The sequence below is a fragment of the Stenella coeruleoalba genome, assembly GCF_951394435.1.
Source record: "Stenella coeruleoalba genome assembly, chromosome: 17".
Classification (NCBI taxonomy): domain Eukaryota; kingdom Metazoa; phylum Chordata; class Mammalia; order Artiodactyla; family Delphinidae; genus Stenella; species Stenella coeruleoalba.
This window is the reverse complement of record NC_137163.1, coordinates 65,494,264-65,515,563: the sequence shown is the minus strand read 5'-3', so window position 1 is coordinate 65,515,563 and position 21,300 is coordinate 65,494,264. Positions and strand designations below refer to the sequence as shown.

The 21,300-nt window shown below is 42.3% G+C and overlaps 2 protein-coding genes across 13 annotated transcripts in view; one reads left to right on the top strand and one right to left on the bottom strand.

Annotated features, from left to right (window-relative positions):
- Positions 1–15,241, bottom strand: part of LACTB2 (lactamase beta 2) — a 30,490-nt gene extending 15,249 nt beyond the window's left edge. Inside the window, exons 1-3 of the mRNA XM_079902502.1 lie at positions 14,892–15,241; positions 8,610–8,773; positions 3,306–3,432 (exon numbers count right to left, since the gene is read on the bottom strand). Coding sequence (XP_079758628.1) covers positions 3,306–3,432; positions 8,610–8,773; positions 14,892–15,013 — 413 coding nt within the window. The 5' untranslated portion in view covers positions 15,014–15,241. The remainder of the gene's footprint in view (positions 1–3,305; positions 3,433–8,609; positions 8,774–14,891) is intronic.
- Positions 11,784–21,300, top strand: part of XKR9 (XK related 9) — a 207,568-nt gene continuing 198,051 nt past the window's right edge. For 10 of the 12 annotated variants that reach the window (XM_079902495.1, XM_079902501.1, XM_079902497.1 and 7 more), the window contains exons 1-3: positions 15,367–15,592; positions 16,175–16,439; positions 18,576–18,656. The gene's annotated coding sequence lies outside the window, so the exon portion shown is untranslated. Of the gene's footprint in view, positions 14,912–15,366; positions 15,593–16,174; positions 16,440–18,575; positions 18,657–21,300 lie in introns of those variants that run through there. The other 2 variants (XM_079902500.1, XM_079902496.1) reach the window with 2 other exon arrangements.

The following is a 21,300-nucleotide window of genomic DNA, read 5'->3' as shown; positions in this document are numbered from 1 at the left end:
GAAAGTTACATCCAGAATCAAATCCTTACTGAAAAACCTTGCTAACTTTCTACTATTTACTAAAGGGTTCTTGGTGGATATTATCTCTCTGTTGTATTTTTTTTTTTTTCAAAACTGGCAAGCAGAAAAGATCAACTGGTCATCAAATACTTGGAGACTTAGTAAATTTTAACCTTCTTCTTATAGAACTTTTGCTTCACAATGAGTCTTGTTAATATTTAAAATAATTGGGTTTTACTGACTTGATAAAAATGGGAATTGGAAGCCACGGTCATCAGTAAATTAAATATTTTATTCAGATTTTAGTGTAATTAGAATTCATATTTTGGGGCTTCCCTGGTGGTGCAGTGGTTGAGAGTCCGCCTGCCGATGCAGGGGACGCGGGTTCGTGCCCCGGTTGGGGGGGAACCCACATGCCGTGGAGCGGCTGGGCCCGTGAGCCATGGCCGCTGAGCCTGTGTGTCTGGAGCCTGTGCTCCGCAACGGGAGAGGCCACAACAGTGAGGGGCCCGGGTACCGCCAAAAAAAAAAAAAAAAAAAGAATTCATATTCTGGGAAAATATTTACAAAGTCTTAAAAAACTGAGTTTACTTTTTTGATTCTCTGTATTAGTTTTCCTCCCAAATCTTAAAGTAGATAGGTTCTCATACTTTATCTTAATCAGAAGGCAGTAAAACAAAACTTAAATAGAATTCAGATAATATGGAGCTCCTTGGCATCAATTCGCTCCATGAATCTGAGACAGTATTCCACTGAGAGGGGGTGGTGACGGGAAGGAAGCAAGATGTGGGAGGCTTTGGGGCACTGATACTGTTTCCTACATTTTTTTTAGGTTAAAAAAATCTTTTTTTTCTTTAATTGAGGTAACATTGATTTATAACATTACATACGTTTCGTGTGTACAACATTATATTTGTACTTCAATATACCCTACAATATGCTCCCCACCACCAATTTATTTTCCATCGTCACGGTACGGTTGATCGCCTTTACCCATTTCACGCCCCCACCTCCCCTCTGGTAGCCACTACTCTCTGTTCTCTGCATCTACACCATATTGTTGTTTCTTGACCTGCGTGCTGCTCATAGGGTTTGTTCAGTTTGTAACAACTCACCGTTGCACACGGATGATAGGTACGCTTTTCTGTCTGAATACTCTAATAAAAAGCTTAAAGCATGTGGTCTGTTCATGGCAGATGGGTGGCAGTAACTTCCAAGCACTGAATATTCTTAATCTGCAATTAGGTATAGATCTAATATCCATAATTCTGTGATAACCGATAAACCAGTACTGTGATACCCACGCCTTTGAGACAGAAGACTCAAGGAACCACCTACTGTCTCGACCCCTTTCATTTTCACTAGGTCTGGTGTGTGATGGGCGAAATTCTGTATTGTCCGAGAATACCAAATACTTTTTGAAGTAGCAGCTATATGATGTTTGTTTTCCTTTGGTACCATGAGCAAATTATACGAGATACTATCATATTTTCAACAAGAGCATTTAAAGAACATTCCCAGAAATTAGTTGGTTTATAAATTAAATTCTGTCAATCACTGCATACTGAAGAAAAGGGAACGCTGGTTTGAAAGGTGGCATGGATACCCATGACTTCATTTTCTCTTTCTCATTCTTCTGTTCATTTACTCGCCTCTTTGGAGCTAGTAAATTTACTATGTGTAGGAGAAGTACCCATTACCTCCTAAGTGCCAGGGACTGAGGATCTAAAGATGAATCTGGGACCTGCCTGTGTCAGAGTGGCTAGCTTGTCATCAAACCTATTCCCCCTTTTTCCTGGGCACGAAGTTAAGCTCTATTTCCCTGTCTCTGCACCGTCAGGAGTGGCGCCGCATGACTGAATTTATAGCCAATGCAAGAGATGGCCGGGTCTGTGAAAACCTTCCAGGTAAGATCCCTTTCATGCTCTTTCTCCACCCGCTGGGTTGATGGAGGTGAGCACGGCGACCTCAGAAGCCAAGGAGTGAGGTTAATGGAATCACAAGACGCACGGAGCCTGAAACCTCACTTACAGGAGGGTCACTCACTAGTCAGCACCCCGTTTTGGACTTTATGTGACTGAGAAGTAAACTTCTTTCATGTTTGAGCCATTATGCATTTCTGGGTTGGTTGACCATAGCGACTAGAATTAACTAATATTGTGAAGCTAAGGAGTTGATTACCTTTTCAGGTACTTACATACAAAAAAAACTTACAATACAATTTAATACAAAATAATAAAGGTTATAGGAAAGTTAGTGGAGGGAATCGTGAATTATGCCTGGAAAGGGTTCTTGAAGTAACATGTGGATTAGGTCTGAAGCATGAACAGATAAGAGTCTGTCAGGGAGACAAGTTGCGGGGAAGGGGCAATGCCTAGTACACGAAGGCACGAGCAAAGGCACGGCCGCACAGAGCGTCCTTGCTAACTATGCCTGTGAGGGGAGTGATGGGAGCGAAGACCAGAGAAGTCTGGGGCCAGACTGTGACACGGTCAGGAGAACAAACATTACCTTGTGTGCAGTGAGGGCTGTTTCAGGTTTCAACTGAGACGGAGAATGAAGGTCAGATTGGAAAGGGGGGAGCCTGCAGACAGGAAGACTGAGCAAGAAGAAGTGGTCATGGACATGGAGGAAGAGAGGCGCCATTGCCAAATATTTCTGAGGTTAAGAACTAACCTGATTAGATGGGGAGGGCCGTGGGGAGGGATGCAGGGGAGTACGCGGGTGAAGAGGAGTCAGCTTCTATCTTAGAAGGAAAAAAAAATCTTAAGTACTGAGAGAGTAGATGTTCTGAAGTCAAAACACAAGTACAGATTGTGGGGGAGAGAGAACGAGAATTAGTTCAGCTTCAAAGTTGACGAGTTTGAAACACCCTTTTGAATCCCTCAGATAGGTCACGGGGGATTATGGGTCTGGCCGGCAACGTGTTTACTTTAGGGATGGGTCACCTTTTGGGAGTGAGAGCACAAGAGAACCCTGAATTTAACTGATGGGTAGAAATCCCTAAATCACCCTAGCAGGAAATGCTAATCTATTTTTTTTAATTTAAATTTTATTTATTAAAAGAAGGTAATCAACTAATTCAAACAAATAATTTTAAAAAGGCAGATGGAGTGAAAACTTCTCTTTTCCCGTTTCTCAAGCAACCCAATTTCTCTTCCCAGAGAAACCAACGTTAGCAGATCTTCTGGATCTGCTGAGGTATTTTCACTCAGATAAGCAAATATGTCTGGTCTTTTTACAACACATATACACAGACCCCTCCCCCCAGCCCCGCCTTCCCCGTCTCAAGGACGTTCACGTACCTTAGTGTGGCGCCTTCAGTCTTAATCACATCTCCATCTTTCACATAAACATACTGCTGCTCTCCATCTCCTACAGTTTCTTTTCTCTCGGGATTCCGTGGGAGTTTTTTAACGCAGTATGTACTGTCTAGTCACAAAACACGTAAAATATATTAAGTCACACTTTAAATGATAATTTAGCCTTTTAAGAGATCAACTTCCATACGGCGAACACTTGAGATTGGCTGCAAAAAATCTTAACGGTAAGAGGCAACAGAAAATGGGATGAATTGTAGCAGCATATCTCTGGGATGGTAACTATTTCCTCCACCTTGACAAAAGAGTTTTTTATTCTCTCATGTCCTTCCAGGTCTACATAAAAGCCTTTTTTTTTTGTAGTCACTCCTCTTTTTTTTTTTTTCCCCCCGGTACGCGGGCCTCTCACTGCCGCGGCCTCTCCCATTGCAGAGCAACAGGCTCCGGACGCGCAGGCCCAGCAGCCATGGCTCATGGGCCCAGCCGCTCTGCAGCATGTGGGATCCTCCCGGACCGGGGCACGAACCCGTGTCCCCTGCATAGGCAGGCGGACTCCCAACCACTGCGCCACCAGGGAAGCCCGTCACTCCTCTTTTATATAAAAATTTGGAAGTAGCACTTCACAGTCTCAGCTAGGTTTGAGATCAAGATGGGTGTTGAATCCTGTATAGCACTGGGAACTTTACTCAATACTCTGTAATAACCTATATAGGAAAAGAATCTGAAAAAGAACAGATACACGTATATCTATAAGTGAATTACTTTGCTGTACACCTGAAACTAATACAACATTGTAAATCAACTAGACTCCAGTAAAAAATACAGATTAAAAAAAAAAAAGATGGGTGTTGAAGAGGCAGTAATACCAAAACTGGGAACTTTCCCCTATGTAGGTGCCTAACACAGAATAAAAGAGGTTATGGCATCACGGCAGTGCTTAATAATAAAAGGATAATAGTGTAAAGTTCTTTCTGTGAAAGCTGAAAGGAAGTCCCAAACCCGGGGCTAAGATATGAAACCATTAAAATAAATGTAACCCATAGTACCCTCACTGACACAAAGAAAATCAATGACTTAACCAACCAATAGCTGAGTGGCAGTCATCTAACCAGTATACCATGTACAGTGAATACAAGGACCATGACACCAAAATGCTTAAAAACTGTCATAGTTGGGGGAAATAAAACACAAACAGGCAATAATTAGAGAACTATACTCAGTCCCACTTAAGGGATACTAAATGGACAATTCAGCTAATAAAAGCAGCAGGTGTTTAGAGAAAGGAGAAACAATTAGAAAGATGGCAAAGGGTTCAGAGAAAGACCTGTAGGTAAGGGAAACAGCGTTAGGAAAGGCACAGAAAGGAGGATGAGCGTGGCATGTGTGCCAAACAACGCTACCAACTTGCCTAAAGCAAAACCCTGGCTGGAAAGAGTGGGACAGTAAGGTGAGCTCAGATCATGGAGGGCCTTAAAGTGCCTTTCAGAGAACAGGGGGATTTAAACGTTACAGTATGTGGCTACCATACACTCTTTAGGAAGAAACTGAAATAGTGTTAATAGGTGGATTAGTATGGCAGCTGTAGGTGGGGAGACTGGAGAGGGAGAGATCAGAAAGACCAGGACAGGGTGACTGCAATTACCCTGCTGGAAGGTAATGAGCATTAGGGCTACAGTGGTGTCAATGGAAATGCGGAGGGAGAAAAACACATGCAAAGGAAAACTGACAAGGCATAGAAATCTGGCTAGTAGGAAGGATAAGGGATAGAAATATCGCAAAAATAATAAAAATAAAACAACAGCAACTAGACCTTCCCTCTCCAGCGCCAAATTCCATCGCTTTGTATCTTGAGAGGCTGAAGCAAAAAGTAATATGCTATTCTGGGAGCTGACGTTACACAGTAAGGCTGTCTTCCATTTAGAGCGAGATAGCAAGGTGTTTTTGTTTGTTTTTATTTGTTATCTGCATACTTTTGTTTTTCAGTAAAGAAGTGGAGATACTACTTCTCTAGTTGTGAGGCAGATGATCCTTCCAAAAAACTCACAACTACCTCAAAATTACAAAACAAATATCACACTATAAAATAACTCCGTGCCAGTTTTTAAAATTATGTGCCAATTTGAAAACACATATCTTATTCACAATAGCAATCTACACAGGCAAGATGGAGAAGGGCATGCTGAAATCAATCATATGATAGTAATTATTATTTCAAATAAAAGCTTATTGAGATGTAATTCGCATACTATAAAATTCACCCTTTCGAAATGTACAATTCACTGTTTTTTTTTTTTTAGCGTATTCAAAGAATTGTACAACCATAACCATTATAAAATTTTAGAACATTCCGAAACCCTTTACCCAATGGTACTCACTCCCTATTCCCTCCTTCACCCAGCCCTTGGCAACCACTTATCTACTTTCTGTCTCTGTCAGGTAATTATTTTAACAGGAGGAAACCCTCAGTCATTTGTTAAGGTTTATGGATTATAATATCATTGCCAATGCTACTTATTTAAGCTGATACATGTGATATTGCTCATGTATAATACTTTCTAACATTCTAATTGAATAGCAAGAAGCAAACATTTGACTCCTAGGACTCGGATGTTAAATACATGGCAAAGGCCCAACTTCAGCTGCAAAATAATAATAATTAGATAACAAAATATATTTTACAAGATTTACCCCAAACCAAGCAAAACAAAAAACTTGAGCACCCTGGGGCTATACAGTTCTCATGTCTGGTAAAATTCTGGCTCCCTGTAAGCCACTAGGAGTTCCCAAATCACACACTGATCATATTTTAAATTTTTGCAGGCAGATTACTTCAGAGTTACCGTAACTTCCCATAGAAATCTTATAAATGGCATTCATAATTTTGGTGTGGCCTGTAAAAACACAGGAAGTGGGCTTCCCTCGTGGCACAGTGGTCGAGGGTCCGCCTGCCGATGCAGGGGACGCAGGTTCGAGCCCCAGTCCGGGAAGATCCCACATGCCGCGGAGCAGCTGGGCCCGTGAGCCATGGCCGCTGATCCTGCGCGTCCGGAGCCTGTGCTCCGCTACGGGAGAGGCCACGACAGTGAGAGGCCCGTGTACCGCAAAAAACAAAACAAAACAAAACACAGGAAGTTAGCATTGTAAAGTACTTGAAAAATTCTGCCATACTAATAGTTAAACAAAATTATAAAAAATTTAAACTATTAAAATATGGAATAAAAAGAAATTATAAAGCAAAATGGAACAAGAATGCTAGTGATTAAGGATTTAGAGAATGAAGAAATACATGGAACTTTTGGGGAGAGATCCTGAAAGGTACACCCGAACAATTTCAGTGCTGAGGAACTCAACGTCTGCATGTAGCTGGTCTAGCTTCAATAAAGTTCAGAACGAAACACAACAAGCCACTTCTCAAACAAGTATTAAAGTTTTCATGGCTATAAAGCAGTGTCAAATTTCTTTTTGATTTTCTTTAAATCAACATAATAGGTAATCTATCACATAAATATTCATTATTTGTAGGGAACCCCAAACTATTTTAATTTTTAATTTAAAGAAAGTGGGTCAGCTGTCCAGTAACAGGTGAATGGATACACAAATGGTGGTATATTCCTACCATGGATTACTACTTGGCAATAAGAAAGGAACAAACTACTGATGCATGAAACGGATGAATCTCAAAAACAAGATGCTAATGTGCAAGAAGCCAAAGAGTGATGTCGTATGCTTCCATTCTAGAAAACTTTAGAACACAGGCAAAACTAATCTATGGTGCTATAAAGCAGATGAGTGGTTGCTGGAGCTGGAGGGGGAATCACTGCAGAGTGGCATGAGGGGACCTTTCTTTGGGGTAGTGGAAGCGTTCTTTATCTTGACTGGAGTGGTCACATAGGTGTTTGCCAAACTATACATTTTATGGGTACATTTTATGTATGTAAATTCAAGCTCAATAAAGCTGATTTATGAAGGAGAGAAACGGGGCCATAAACATTTCAATTTTTCAAGCTGACCTGCATGCTAAAAGAGCTGCCCAAAGCTAATTAAGGATCCTCGGCATAGTTTTTTAATGCACAAAATTTAATGATGGACAAGAGAAAGAAAGGTGAGGACAGGTCAGACTAAGACAGAGTGACTTCCTACGGAGGGCAGTCCCTTCGGATTGGAAGAAAGGAGGTTAGAGGGTAAGAGACTGAGGGGAGACAGGTCTTTACAATGGGCCGCCTGGTGATATTGGGAGCTGTGCCTGAGAATATCTTGGTGTCCCAATTATAGTCTCAAGGCCTAAAAAGATAATTACAAACATTAAAAAACACTAGTCGAATGTCTACATGCATCCCTTTTGTGAATGAACGTTCTTGACCTCCTTGTCTTTCCTGTGCCTTGGACACACACAAAGTCCCACTCCAGTGTCTCTGCCCCGGCAATGCCCTCTGCTGGGTGTGCCCTCCTCTCAGACACTGTACAGCTCACCCCCTCTCCCTCCACCCCAGACACCACTGCTACCACCCTCCTCCGCTTTACTCTCTCCCCCCTTGCCTTCATGTAGCTTCATTTTTCTTCATAGCACCTGTCACCACCTGACCTAAGATTCATTTACCATTTACCTTCTCAACTAGAACGAAGCTCCATGAAGGCGGTCTTTGTTTTGCTCACTGCTAGGTCCCGTGTGCCAAGCACGGCACCTGGATTTAGCAGTGCCTCCAGTATTCACTAAAGGAAAGAATGGATGGATGGATGGATGGATGGATGAATCTATGTGTGTGACGGTGGGATGAGGGAATAAGGGAGATGATAAGGTGTCAGTACTGAATAGGTTTCAGGGACAGAGAATTATCAATACAATGATCTTTCCCCAGTATTTCAGTTTATTGTGGTAATTGCCTTATGTTATGGAAGACGTGAGGTCACATTTAGAATGTGGACAAGAACATACCGCCTCACAGTCCTCAGGCCAAACGTTCAGCACAGTGCCTGGCACACAGTAAGTGCTCAACAGTAGTTAGTTATTAAATCTGAAATAGTAATTGTCATGCAAACTAAATTAAAAGTGATCTTCATCACTGGGCAAAGGGGAAAAATAAGAGGGCAAAGAGATCTGAAATAGAAAATAGGACCTTTCCTTGCCTCCTCTGTTAAAACCGGGGATAGTGTTCAAGTTACAGTAATTTCTGTAAAATATGTAAGTAAGCTAGTAAATGGTTTATTAGCTTACTTAGCTCTGTTAACCAAAGTAAATTATTCCGAAGACACAGTTTTCTTCAACGAGCTTAATGAATGTTTTCTGTTTACCATTACTGATGTTTTTACAAATATCTCCTATGCCTCCGGTATGATCACGGTGCCAGTGGGTCACTATGATTTCCTGGATGGCTGTGTTAAATTCTGTCAGAGCCTGCTTTAAACAGATGATATATTCTGGGATTGCTGGTTCTCCAGTGTCAATGAGAATTCTCCTGAAAATTAAATGGAAAATAATCATACAGTCGGAACACAGAGTTTGTACCAGCATGTTTCTCACACAGATAATTTACATTACATTTAAGAAACTGCACAAATTGCCTTGCTTCCAACGTGCTTGAAAAGCAGCTGCATGTTATTTCAGCTTAACTATAATCATCTCACCTTCAGAAAGTTCTCTGAAAAAAACTTATAAATGTGAGTCTGAACAAGGAATAATAGCAATGGTATTCAACACTTACATAGCACTTAAAATAAATAAGGCACTGTTCCAAGGACCTGACATATTTTAACAATTGCATTTCTCGTAACACCGTTTTGAAGTAGGCATTTCATTATTATATCCAGAAATTAAGTAACTTGCCCAAGGTTACTCTGCAAAGATAGGGCAGAAGCAGCATTTGCACCCAGGTATTCTGGTGCCAGAAGAGGCACTTTTATCCACCCTGCCTTTGAGATCTTTTACAACATCCTCAAATATCTCGGAGATATGAAAGAATCTGATTCGATGGTATCCCTAAGGAAACCCAGTCTTCTGCACTATACACACAACCGATCCCCGAAGTTTTACATGGGCTGCCTTACGTGAAAGTGCAGGCAGCAGGGAAGTTTCGGGGAGTGTCTGAGCTGCTTCCTTTCTCTACTCAGACCACCTCATTAGTTATCTTTTTCTGCTTGTGGTTCTGAACCCACCTTCTACTTTGTTTGCCCTTTCTCACTATTTTATGGGATGATGGTCTTTCTCTCTGAAGTTTTCTGGAAGAAATCAGGGTGACATTTTCCTCCTCCAGAACCAATTCACTGACTTCTTAAATTCACGCTGTTTCACAGGAATCCCTCCCGAATTCAGGCTGGGGGAGAGATGATTCATCTTGATGCAAAGTTTCAGTCATTCTATTTGTGTATTAATTCATCAATAACTGTTTATGAATGATCTGCTATGTGCCATGCCTTTCTTGCAAGACAAAAACCCATCTTGCCCTGGAGAAACCACCTTTGTATGTTAATGATGACATCTGTAACAGAAATTTTAGTACATGGACGATGTTGTTGACTACAGCAATTTTAGTCATCTGACTCTGGTGGATGAATATTTAGGTAGCAGAGGACTGAGGGCAGAGGGGACAAGAAAGGGAATAAAGTTTCGGATAGAGAGATTAGTCATAAACTCGGTATGGAAACGTGGCTTTAGGGGGACTCGGTTTCACAGTCACTTGTCCATTCAAGACACACTGTGGGTCTCTGGAGGAAGTGGACTACATGGGAAGCGCCTAGAATCATTCTCCATGTGGCGTAAGTACAACCTCAGCTGTAAACTGGAAAAAAAGTTGTTCCCTCCTTAACAAACAGCAAGTCTATCAATGATGTCTGTGAAGAATTAGTGCAGAGGATCAGACACTGTCATCTCTAGGTGGGCTGTGTCCTTCACAGCCCAGACAATACCCTATCTTAGGATGTCATTTTGCGAATGTGAGTTATGCTAATCCAGGGGACAAGAGAAGAGTGCAGAAGAACCTGTACAGGTCTGTGACCAATTTATTCACCAGAGCACAGGGCCTGGCATGCAGTAACAATCTGCTACGTGAACGGAGAAAAAAATTCTTCAACTAACGGGAGTTAGTGTCATCAACTTCCTCAATTAGGTATTTTCTATCAACATTGAGATAGCTATTAAATGGTCTCTGTCAATTTGCTGTCCCTCTTACAAAATCATTAAGTACTTTCTGAGCACCTACTATAAACCCAGTATTGTCTGGATGTTATAAGGGAGGAAAAAGTGAGTAAAGTAATAGCAGACGTGCTTTCCCCGTTCTAGAATTTAAGTCCTTTAGGTATGAATTTTCACTTAAATTTCACTGAATCCTCATAACATCCGTCTGAGGTGGGTACGATACAACTCTCACTGTGTAGATAAGGAATCTGACGCTTAGCGAATCAACTGTCTTGTCCACAGCCATGAGCCAGGTACTGGGACCTGATAATCAGAGCCCAGCGTCTTAACCCCAACTAGTCCACTAGACTGCCTTTTCCTATTAAGAAGAAATAGTATACTCACCCTCAAGGTATTTACAATTTTAATAGTAAAGATTAAAACTCCATCTTTTAGAGGTTCTAGGCAGAGGAGGAATGTGGAAATACTCTTTGGAAGACCTAGCTATTATTGGTCCATTCAAATGTTTACTGAATACCTCTGTACTAGGCATCACAGTAAGTCTGAGTGCTTTAGGGAAATTCATTTGGCATCTATGGGCTGATCAGAAAGAGGAAGGAGGACTGGTTAAAACTGCAGTTATCCAGCAGTAATAGAATCCTAACAGAGCAAATGAAGGGAAAAAGAGAATGCTCATTCATTCAGCAAATATTTACTGTACTATGTACAAGGCTCTGTGCTAGGTGCCAGAGATACAGTAATAAATAAGCCTTCATTGAATTTATATGCTAGTGGGGAGTGGAGTTGGGGAAATACATTAAGCTTCTTCCTACACACAAAAAATCATTTTATTATTGACATAAGGGCCATGACAGGCATGGAATGCTAAGGCAGTATACTACATTAACCTATCACAGTGTAAGGCGTCAGGGAAGGCTTTATTGAGGAAATGTTATTTTAACAGAGCTCTAAAGGATGAGTGAGGTTGGCTGGGTGAAGAGAAGGGTAAATGGGAGACAGAGAGGAAAGTAGGCATGAAAGCTCTGAGGCGGAGTGGATAGAGCCCATGTGGCCGGGATGGGAGAGAAGCTTGACTCAGGGTGATGACAGGTCGGAGATCAGCATATCACAAGGCCTTCTGGTTTCCATCTTCCAAGAAATCCAACTCTGTTATGTTGGTGAATCACGAAGTTTTAAATGCAGCCAGACACACCTCTTCTGTGACTTCTGATGCCAACTGAATCGCCACACCCTTACGAAACCTCTCCAGTGACTAGATTAAAACCTTTAATTGTACGGTTCCAGAACTCCAGACTGACTCTTCATCAGCCTCGTTAAATTATATATCCATTTTGGGGGCTATATGTTTTTTGGGTTTTTTTTGGGCCACACTGAGGCTAGTGGGATCTTAGTTCCCCAACCGGGGATTGAACCCAGACCCTCGGGAGTGAGAGCACGAAGTCCTAACCACTGGACCACCAGGGAATTCCCTGGGGGCTATTTGATTTATGGTATCTACAATTCGCCAAGCCAAGTGAAAGCAAAACTACTGTTATGTGTGTATTTTTTCTACCAAGTCCATAGGAGACTCCTAGTATATTGCCTGAGACACAGTAGGCACTTAGAAATGTTTCTACTATGAATGAAGGTTTTCTTTTTTATCAAATAACATTTAAAAGAGTCTGTAAGAAATATTATGTCTCCCAAAACTTTAAAAAAATACCAGAGGTGTTTTATTAAAGGACAACTTAATCAAGACCAAGTTGTATTACTACTTTACAAACAGACCTCATTTTAAGCATATGGCAAGGAAAAAAGTTTCACGTTTCACCTACGTATAATAATGTCCCTTGAAATGTCACTTGGAAGCTCCTCCCATCAAGGATGGCAGTCTGTTTCCGCATCCTTTGAGTATGGACTTACACTGGGTTTTCCTACTGAAAACAGAGTGACATGAGAGTGATGGCTTGCCATTCGTAAGCCTCAGCCTCCAGGTCTTTCAGCGCTTCCCCTCACTCCACTGGAACCCTGAAACTAGCCAGTGAATAAGCTAGGCTACCCTGCTGCAGGATAAGAGACCAGAACACAAAACACAAGAACCCCACAATACTCCTTTGGCTACGTGGGGGAGAATGGATTGAACAGGGACAAAAGTAGATGCAGAGAAGCCTATTTTAAAAGTGTAAGCAAGAGTTGTACTGGCTTGGACTGGGTGACAGCAGTGAAAATGCTGAGATCTTCTTAATGGCTTGGATACGAGCGTGCAGGAAGCAAAGAAAAATGTCAAGGAGGGTACGTAAGTATTTGCCTTGATCAAATGTGGGGATGGTTCTCTTTACCAAGATTTGGATGACTAGAAGAAGACCAGTGGGAAACAATGAATTTCAAGTGGCTGTGAGGCTCCAACTAGAGATTTAAGAAACCAGTTGGCTATCCTAGTCTGACGACGAAGCGTGGATTTGTCTATACTGGAGCTATAAATTTGGAGTTACTAATGAATAAAACAGGTGAAGCCAAGGAAGTAGACAAGATCCCCTAGGTAAAGAACATAACAATGGGAACAGAAGAAAGAGTAGGATTGCCTTGTGAAGGGCTCATACACTTAAAATACTTGGTGAAGAGGATGATTCTAGAAAGGAAATTGTATAAGAGTAGCTAGAGAGGTGAGAGGAAACCAGGAGAATGCGGTGTTAAGCAAATCAAGGAGGGAGTGGTCAATAGCATTAAAAGATATTGAAGTTCAAGTAAGATGGGAATGGAAAAATGCCATTGGGTTTAGTGATACAGGAGGCACCTGTGATCTTAGTAGAACAGATGGATACCATTATCAGAACCACTTACTTGGACCCAACTAATATTCATTCCTAGCCACCTAACATCTACTTTATACAGCAGAGCAGCAGCATCTGTACATCAACGTATTCTAGTTCAACTGCATGGGTTCACCATCACCTCTCTCTCATCTATCAGTGATTCCACTGGCCGTTCCACTCCCTAAGCTTATGTGGGTAGAAGTCTAAGCAGTGTAAGATGGAAGGCCATGAATCTGCTCTTCCCTCAATCAGTTTCAGATTCCTCATGTCTTTTAGCACCAGCACCTTGCCACGCAGAGTGTGATTCTAGTGTTTAAAGACACAGTATGGATTTTTCATACAACACGGCCCCTAAACCTAAGCCAACTTCTTCATCTGGTTTTCAAACAGAACCAGCCATCTGTTTCACCGCTGGAAGAAAAGCAGGCTGTGTTGAACTTACAGAGAGTACACTGATCTCCAACATAGTGTTTTCCTGAGAGACTTTCTAGGATAATTTTGACTACATGCAATTTTCATGTTAGGTACTGTCTTTTAGAGCTCGTTTAAGATGACACACTGAAAAGTGAAGAGCATATCTATGTACTTCCTAGGGTGAGGGAGTCTCAGCTAACCCAGACTCTACGCCAGATATCAGGTATTTTTGCTGCTTAATTTTCTGTTCTCCTCGATTCCGGAAGCAGCTCAAAGCTCTGACCCTGCCTTGTTTACCCTGGACTCAACTTGTTGCTTTCTGCTTGATGTGCAGTACTTCCAGACCCTCCATCCTGTTGCTTCTAAAATGGTGATTTACTGGAAAAAGGCAAATACAGTGGATACTTCAAATGAAAGCCCAATAAACTATACTTATTAAACCGTTTTTCGTAATCAACTATATTTTACTAATTGTAACACGTCCGGGCTGAACAATTAAATTCTGGGCTCAAGCGGAACTATATCTTATTTTCATTTTCTATTATCTAGAGTATACTAAAGACTAAGTACCATACAAAAATTGCTCAGTGCACTTATTGTGCAGTAAATCACATGTTCCCATGTCTGCATAATTCCACTAAAATAGAATGCATCTGAACAAGAGAAAAATCTTAGAAATACAGACAGGCTATTCCCTCCGCAGAGTAATTTACATAAGGCCACACAACAGCAACAAAAAGAAAGTTAGCTTCTCTTTCCCAAGAGCTAGGGGGCTCTTCAACAGACTCGAGCAATTTGAAGCAAGAAAATCCTGCCCTCTGCTGCCGAGTTAAGAAAAAGGCCTCAGCACAACGAATCGCTTTTGCGAAGCGAAGTTAAACTCCGGGCCAAACACCAGTGAAAGTCAGGTGTGGAAAGTAAACGCTTTCCTGGATTAACTCCAGGCGATTTCTAGTTTCTCAACAGCTTAAACACGCTCATCCTGGCATTTAATATCATGCAAAGTAAATTAGGTCTCAAAATCACGAAGTGGTTTTTTTCATTAGCCAGCTGTAAGCTAGAGAGTTGACCACCCAGGGTGGTCGTGATCTGGGGGTGGTCCCGCCCGCTTGGGGCGGGACGCCGTGGTGCCGGCTGCGGGCGCACAGCCCCCGCGGCGAGCAGCCATCGCAGCCCCAGCTCCGTGCGTCCCGCGGGTCGGTGTGTAGGATGCGAGGTTGGGGGGGAAACGTTTACCTGGGGCCCGTCCCCACCAGGTAGGTGTTGGTGCCCTGCAAGGTCATGGGGCCCGGGTTACAGCCCAGGACGCGGATCACCCGACTGGACAGCCGTTCCACGCGCTGCAGGGCGGCTGCCATCTCCCCCTCTGCCGCTCGCCCGCGCTGAACTAGAAGAGTCGCCGGACCGCGGAACAAGCAACCAGGCCGTTGGCGGGGGTGGGTCGTGGGTGGAGGACCAGCTGTCACGTGATGCCGCGCGTGCGGAGCGGGGTGTGGCTCGGCTACTGGGCCAGGGGCAGAGGTCACGTGAGGCGCAGGGAAGGGCAGGGGGAAATCAGCCGCTGTGCCGCGGGCGGGGCCCGCGAGCACGTGACGACGCGCGAGCGGCGCGGGAAGGGAGGGGAGTCGGTTGCTGCGCGGGGGGCGGGGCCCGCGGCCACGTGACGCTGCCCAGGTTTCGCGGGCCGCAGCGCGAGGGAGTTCGTGGGCGTGTGGTGTGAGGCGCCCCGAGGCTAGGCTGGGTTCCCGGCCTGTGGGCGCTGCCGCCTGTCGTAGAAAGCGGTGCCTTCGCAGTAGTTTGTGTCCAGGCAGGCGAGTTCATTCAAGTGCACGAGAGACCTTTTAACCGGGGAAGTTTTGTGATGGAGCGAGGGGTTTGGGGTTAGTTACTGAGGACGAAATCCCGGGAAGGATCGCTCGTCGGGTTCTCAGGCGAGGGTGAGGGGTGTGTGTGTGTGTGTGTGTGTGTGTGTGTCCTGTGTGTGTCCTGTGTGTGCTGTGTGTGTCGTTTGTGTGTCCTGTGTGTCGTGTGTGTGTTGTGTGTGTCCTGTGTGTCGTGTGTCCTGTGTGTCCTGTGTGGTGTGTGTCCTGTGTGTCCTGTGTGGTGTGTGTCCTGTGTGTGTCCTGTGTGTGTGTGTCATGTGTGTGTCCTGTGTCTTGTGTGTGTCCTGTGTGTGTATGTCGTGTGTCCTGTGTGTCGTGTGTCCTGTGTGTTGTGTGTCCTGTGTGTGTGTCCTGTGTCGTGAGTGTGTGTCATGTGTATCGTGTGTGTGTCCTGTGTGTGTGTCCTGTGTCCTGTGTGTGTCCTGTCGTGTGTGTGTCCTGTGTGTCGTGTCCTATGTGCGCCGTCCTGTGTCGTGTGTGTGTGTTGTGTGTCGTGTGTGTGTCCTGTGTGTGTGTGGTGTGTCCTGTGTGTGTCCTGTGTGTCCTGTGTGTGTGTGTGTCCTTTTACAATAAACAGCAGTAACGAAGGTTTATTTAGCGCTTACTGCTGTGCTGAGTGCCACTCTCTCATTTAAGCTTCCCAACGTGAAGAGGGAAGGCACTATTTTTATGCCCACTTTACAAACGCAAGACGGAGACTTGGGGACTTGCCCAGGTGAGCGTTCTGTGAGCCCAGCCCTGCGTCTGAAGCCTTGTTCGTCTCGCTGCCTTGCGCCAGCACCTGCCCTGGGCCCGCGGATTCAGGGAGCTCCTCTCCTGCCTCGTGCCGCTCGCCTACCCAGAGAAGCAGGGTGGCCTGCGTGTTGGGGGCTTGGGTCCAGGACGTGAAGTACTTATCTTTGTAAGGAGTCCTTTTCTAATCCGCTGAGCGTTAACTACCCCAGTGTTAACTAACCCTCCCCATTAAAAAAAAAAAATCGAGTTACAGTGTCCTTAACAGGAAACGCACGGATCCCACGGTCACTTGTGTCCAGTTATGGCAATTATGTAACCGGCACCCCGACCCCTTTTTCAAAACAAGTGAGAACTTGACACATGAGATGCCTGTGGTTCTACAATTTGGACGTGCATTTTTTTTTTTTAATTTTTTTTTTTGCGGTACGCGGGCCTCTCACTGTTGTGGCCTCTCCCGTTGCGGAGCACAGGTTCCGGACGCGCAGGCCCAGTGGCCATGGCTCACGGTCGCAGCCGCTCCGCGGCATGTGGGATCTTCCCAGACCGGGGCACGAACCCGTGTGCCCCACATCGGCAGGCGGACTCTCAACCACTGCGCCACCAGGGAAGCCCAGGACGTGCATTTTTTTAAATATACAAAGATTAATTTTGTTTTTATTTACTAGCAATAAACATGGACATGCATTTTTAACATCCTTTTTGGTCAGGAATTCCTGAAGAAAGAACTCTTGCTATTTATACAGTATTTATTTTACAAATCATCAGTTTAATACTCCAGATTTCTTGAAAACACACCTGGATTATGTGTGACAGATTTCTTTGCCTGTGTCTCAAAGGTCTATTCTTCATGTGTTTCAAAAACCTTCATTGAAATAATCATGTAAATTATCTCCTTTGCAACGGGAAGGCAAGCAATTAAAAATTGCTTGGAATAACCATCAAAATTCCCTACATCAGGTATTTTCAGCTTACCAATATTTAGTTATTTGTCTGCTATCTGTTAATAGCTCTTCAGGCAAGAAGCTATTTTCCCTTTCTAAAAATTCTCTGCTGGAAAGTCAGCAAACCTTTGAAAAGAGGGTGGAACTGATTACATGGGCAGCTCCATTCTCTTGTCCCTTAGCTTTTTTTTTTTTTTAATTAAAGTTTCCCTTGTGCCTTCCATCAAGATTTCATTGAATTCATTGTCAAGCTCTTCACTGGGTAGATGAAGAAATGGGCCCAACAAATAATTTAAAAGTTAAGTGACTTGAGTAGAGTCATAGAAGGAGACATTAGACACTAGCAGAAGAGGAGGAACAGAGGGTAGGTAATGAAGTTGGTTTAGACTAGTTTAAATTGAGGCGGTTGTGGGATATCCTCATAAAGAAATCTACAGACAGATATATGGGTTGAGCTCAGAAGAAAGATATAGGCTACAGAGAGAAAATTGAGTCTTTGTGAATATGTTTAGCAGTGAGACTTGAAGTTTAAGTTCCTCCCCAACAAATAAGACCAATGATTTTTACATTCTGTTCAGTTACATTTACAATAATTTATCCTCTACCTATAACATGTAAAGTATTGTTGTGGACGTGTGGGTGTGTGTTAAAATGAATAAGATAGTTAGCTTTCTAGAGGTGTATTACCAGGAAGGAGATGTATATGATCTTATTTTAAAGCATATGTGGGTAAATCCTAGAGAAGTATAGCTGAAGTGATGGGATTGCAAGGAGGAAGGAGAGAATCAAATTGATTGGGAAGATCTCGGAAAACTTAGAGGGGGTGGGTTTTGAGCTGATTCTTAAAGACTGATAGAACTTCAGGAAGATGGAGGTAGAAGTAAATAGTAAATAACTTGAGCAAAGGCTTGGAAATAGAAGAACTGTAGTGTTTATTTTCGAAATAGAAACCAACAATCATATATTCTTAGGGCATAGGGTTTGAGAAGGTATATACAGTTTGAAAAAATAAGTAGGCTCTGTTAATGATAAATTCTTTATTAGAGTATTTCAGATTCAAGAATCTCTCTCTCCCTTTCAAACATGAATTGTCCACTTAGATATACTGTGAGGCAAATTGTGTCTTCTTAAAACTTAATTGATAATACAGTAAAGGCTTGTAACCTAGTCAACCTGTAAAAGGAGCCATGTAATTCCTTCCCCCAATGTGATGGTTAAAAAGGAGTGTACTGTGGTCACAATGATACAGACTCTGTTATCACTGGATTAGAAAATCCCACATATGACTAACAGGTGATTTCAGTTTCATTTTAGTTTCGATGTTCAAGGTTTACACATCCCTTAATTATGCTTATTTTCAGAGAAGAAGAAATGAAAGATTCCCAGGATGAAGATTTTCCAGAAGGGACTTTGAGTTAAAGAAGGCTTCTTATATGTAACAAGTAAGCCCGTATTTTACATGTTAAGTTTGATAGATAAATGAAAGTCTGCTCGTTTGTATTTCTTTCAGGTATCTTCTTTATTGTGAAGAGATCATCTACAGTGGGCAAAGGTTATGTATTTTGGCTGGCAGCCAGGTAGCCACGTAGCTGGGTTGACCTCTGAATGAAATTGTATTGAAACTGTCCTATTACGTCAGTAAGTGTCCTGAATTCTCTAACTGAAGTCAAATTTTGTAGGTGGCATTATTTCTGCTAAGGTGGTATTGGAACAGTGATCAAGTGTAGGGATAAAGATGAGCTATCCTTCATGCAAGTTATACAACTATGTGGTTACTGAAGGAGCTGCAGGCCCTTTTTTATGAGAGCTGCTATGTTTATTATGTACTTTGCTGTGTAGTTTTCCTTCTAGTTGGCGTTATGTTCTGTTTCACTAAATTAGGAATTTAGAAGTTGCCAGATCAGATTAGTTTATTGAGTCTGATGTTCTGCCAGTAATGCAATTTCTAAGTTTCTTAGAAATTATTTTTTCCCATCTTGTAAATCTTGTCTCAAAATGGCTAGTGTTTTCCTCATGCATGCCAGGTAAAGGAAGCTCTCTTTGTGGGGAGAGTGATTAAGAAACGCACACATGGAGGTCTACCTCGTTTTATTTTCCTTTGCTTTATTGTGCTTCTCAGATATTGTGGTTTTTACAAATTGGAGATTTTGGCAACCCTGCATTGAGCAAGTCGACCAGCACCATTTTTCGAACAGCATTTGCTCCCTTTGTGTCACTGTCACATTTTGGTAATTCCCGCAATATTTCAAACTTTTTCATTATTGTTATATTTGTTATATATTGTTATGGTGTTCTGTGATTAGGGATCTTTTACTCTTCTTTTTTTTTTTTTAAATATTTATTTATTTATTTGGCTGCACTGGGTCTTAGTTGCGGTGCGTGGGATCTTTTAGTCGCAGCGTGCAAACTCTTAGTTGTGGCATGTGGGATCCAGTTCCCCGACCCAGGGATTGAACCCAGGTCCCTGCATTGGGAGCACGGGGTTTCACCCACTGGACCACCAGGGAAGTCCCAGTGAACTTTTACTCTTGCAAAAAGATTTTGACTCGCTGAAGGCTCAGATCATGGTTAGCATTTTTTAGCAATAAAGTCTTTTTAAATTAATGTATACACATTTTTTTGCACACTTAATGCACAGGCTTTTAGACAGAATTGCACACTTAATAGACTGCAGTATAGTGTAAACATAACTTTTATATGCAACCAAAAAATGTGTGTGGCTCACTTATTGCGACATTTGCTATATTGTGGTGGTCTGGAATCAAACCCGCAGTGTCTCCAAGGTGTGCCTGTATATTGAAATCAGTTTACTCATTAGAGATAACTCACCTAAATACCAACATCTCTAAGCCTCAGTTCCATGATCTGTAAAATGGGACCAATGATACCCTTCTTATAGAAATTTGTGAGAATTAAATAAAATAAAGTTTGTAAAACACTTCACACATAGTAAATACTCAGCAGTGGTAGCTACTAGTCTTACTATCTATTCTTCCACTATATATGGCAATATTTTTTTTCCTAGATAGTAAAGCTTAGGAAAGTACGTTTTTTTAAATGATGTTAAAACAGGACCTGGGTACACATTAAACACATCCAGTATAACCATGTTAAGGCATCTGCCAATATTCTGTGGAATTTTGTTCCACATGCTCAAAATCTAGTACATTAGACTTCCGAACTCACTATTCCTTCCACCTGGCAATCTTTTTCATATGACAGCCACATGGCTAATTTCATTACTCAAATGCCACCTTCTTAGTGAGGCCTGCTCTGACCATTCTAATTAAAATTGCAACCTGTGGTGCACCTGCCTCTACTCCAACTCCTGATTTCCCTTAACATTGCTCTGTTCTTTCTATAGTGCTTATCACCTTCTAATATGATATCTAATTTACTTATTATTTTTATCGTTGATTGACTGTCTTTCTCTGCTAGGATGTAAGTTCCATAATGGCAGGGATTTTTGTCTCTTTTGTCACATGATCTATCTCAAGAGCTTAAAATAGCACATGGTAGGTTTAAGTAAATATTCAATTAAACAGAACCTTTTGATTAAATCTCATTCTCTTAAGCTCCATGCTTATACTGGGCATGATGTCTTTCATTTTAAGATTAGAAACTTATTGCAGGGAAATTCGTGGCCTGCTAGATTGGAAATACTCAGATTTTAAAATTATTTTTCCATCCTGTTTGGCCACGACATTCTTGACAGGAAAAGTAGTGATAATGAGCTTTCGTTTTTTTCTGTAAGAAGAGTGAAATATCTTTTAATATTATTCTGAAGACTTGTAAACAAAATACTTAAAAGTGCTAAAATGACAAGAACACTGTTAAGTATTAGGTTGTGTGTTTTTTTTAAGTAACACTTTCTCCTCCTAGTTTTTAAAGTAATAAATGTTCTTTATAGAACACAGGGTGTTAGTCTACTCAGGCTGCCTTAAGAGAATACACCAGACTGGGTTGCTTACATGACAGAAATTAATTTTTCTCACAGTTCTGGAGACTGGAAGTCCAGCCTCGAGGTGCCAGCAAGACTGGTTTCTGGTGAGGCCTCTTTCTTTGGGTTGCAGATGGCTCCTTTCT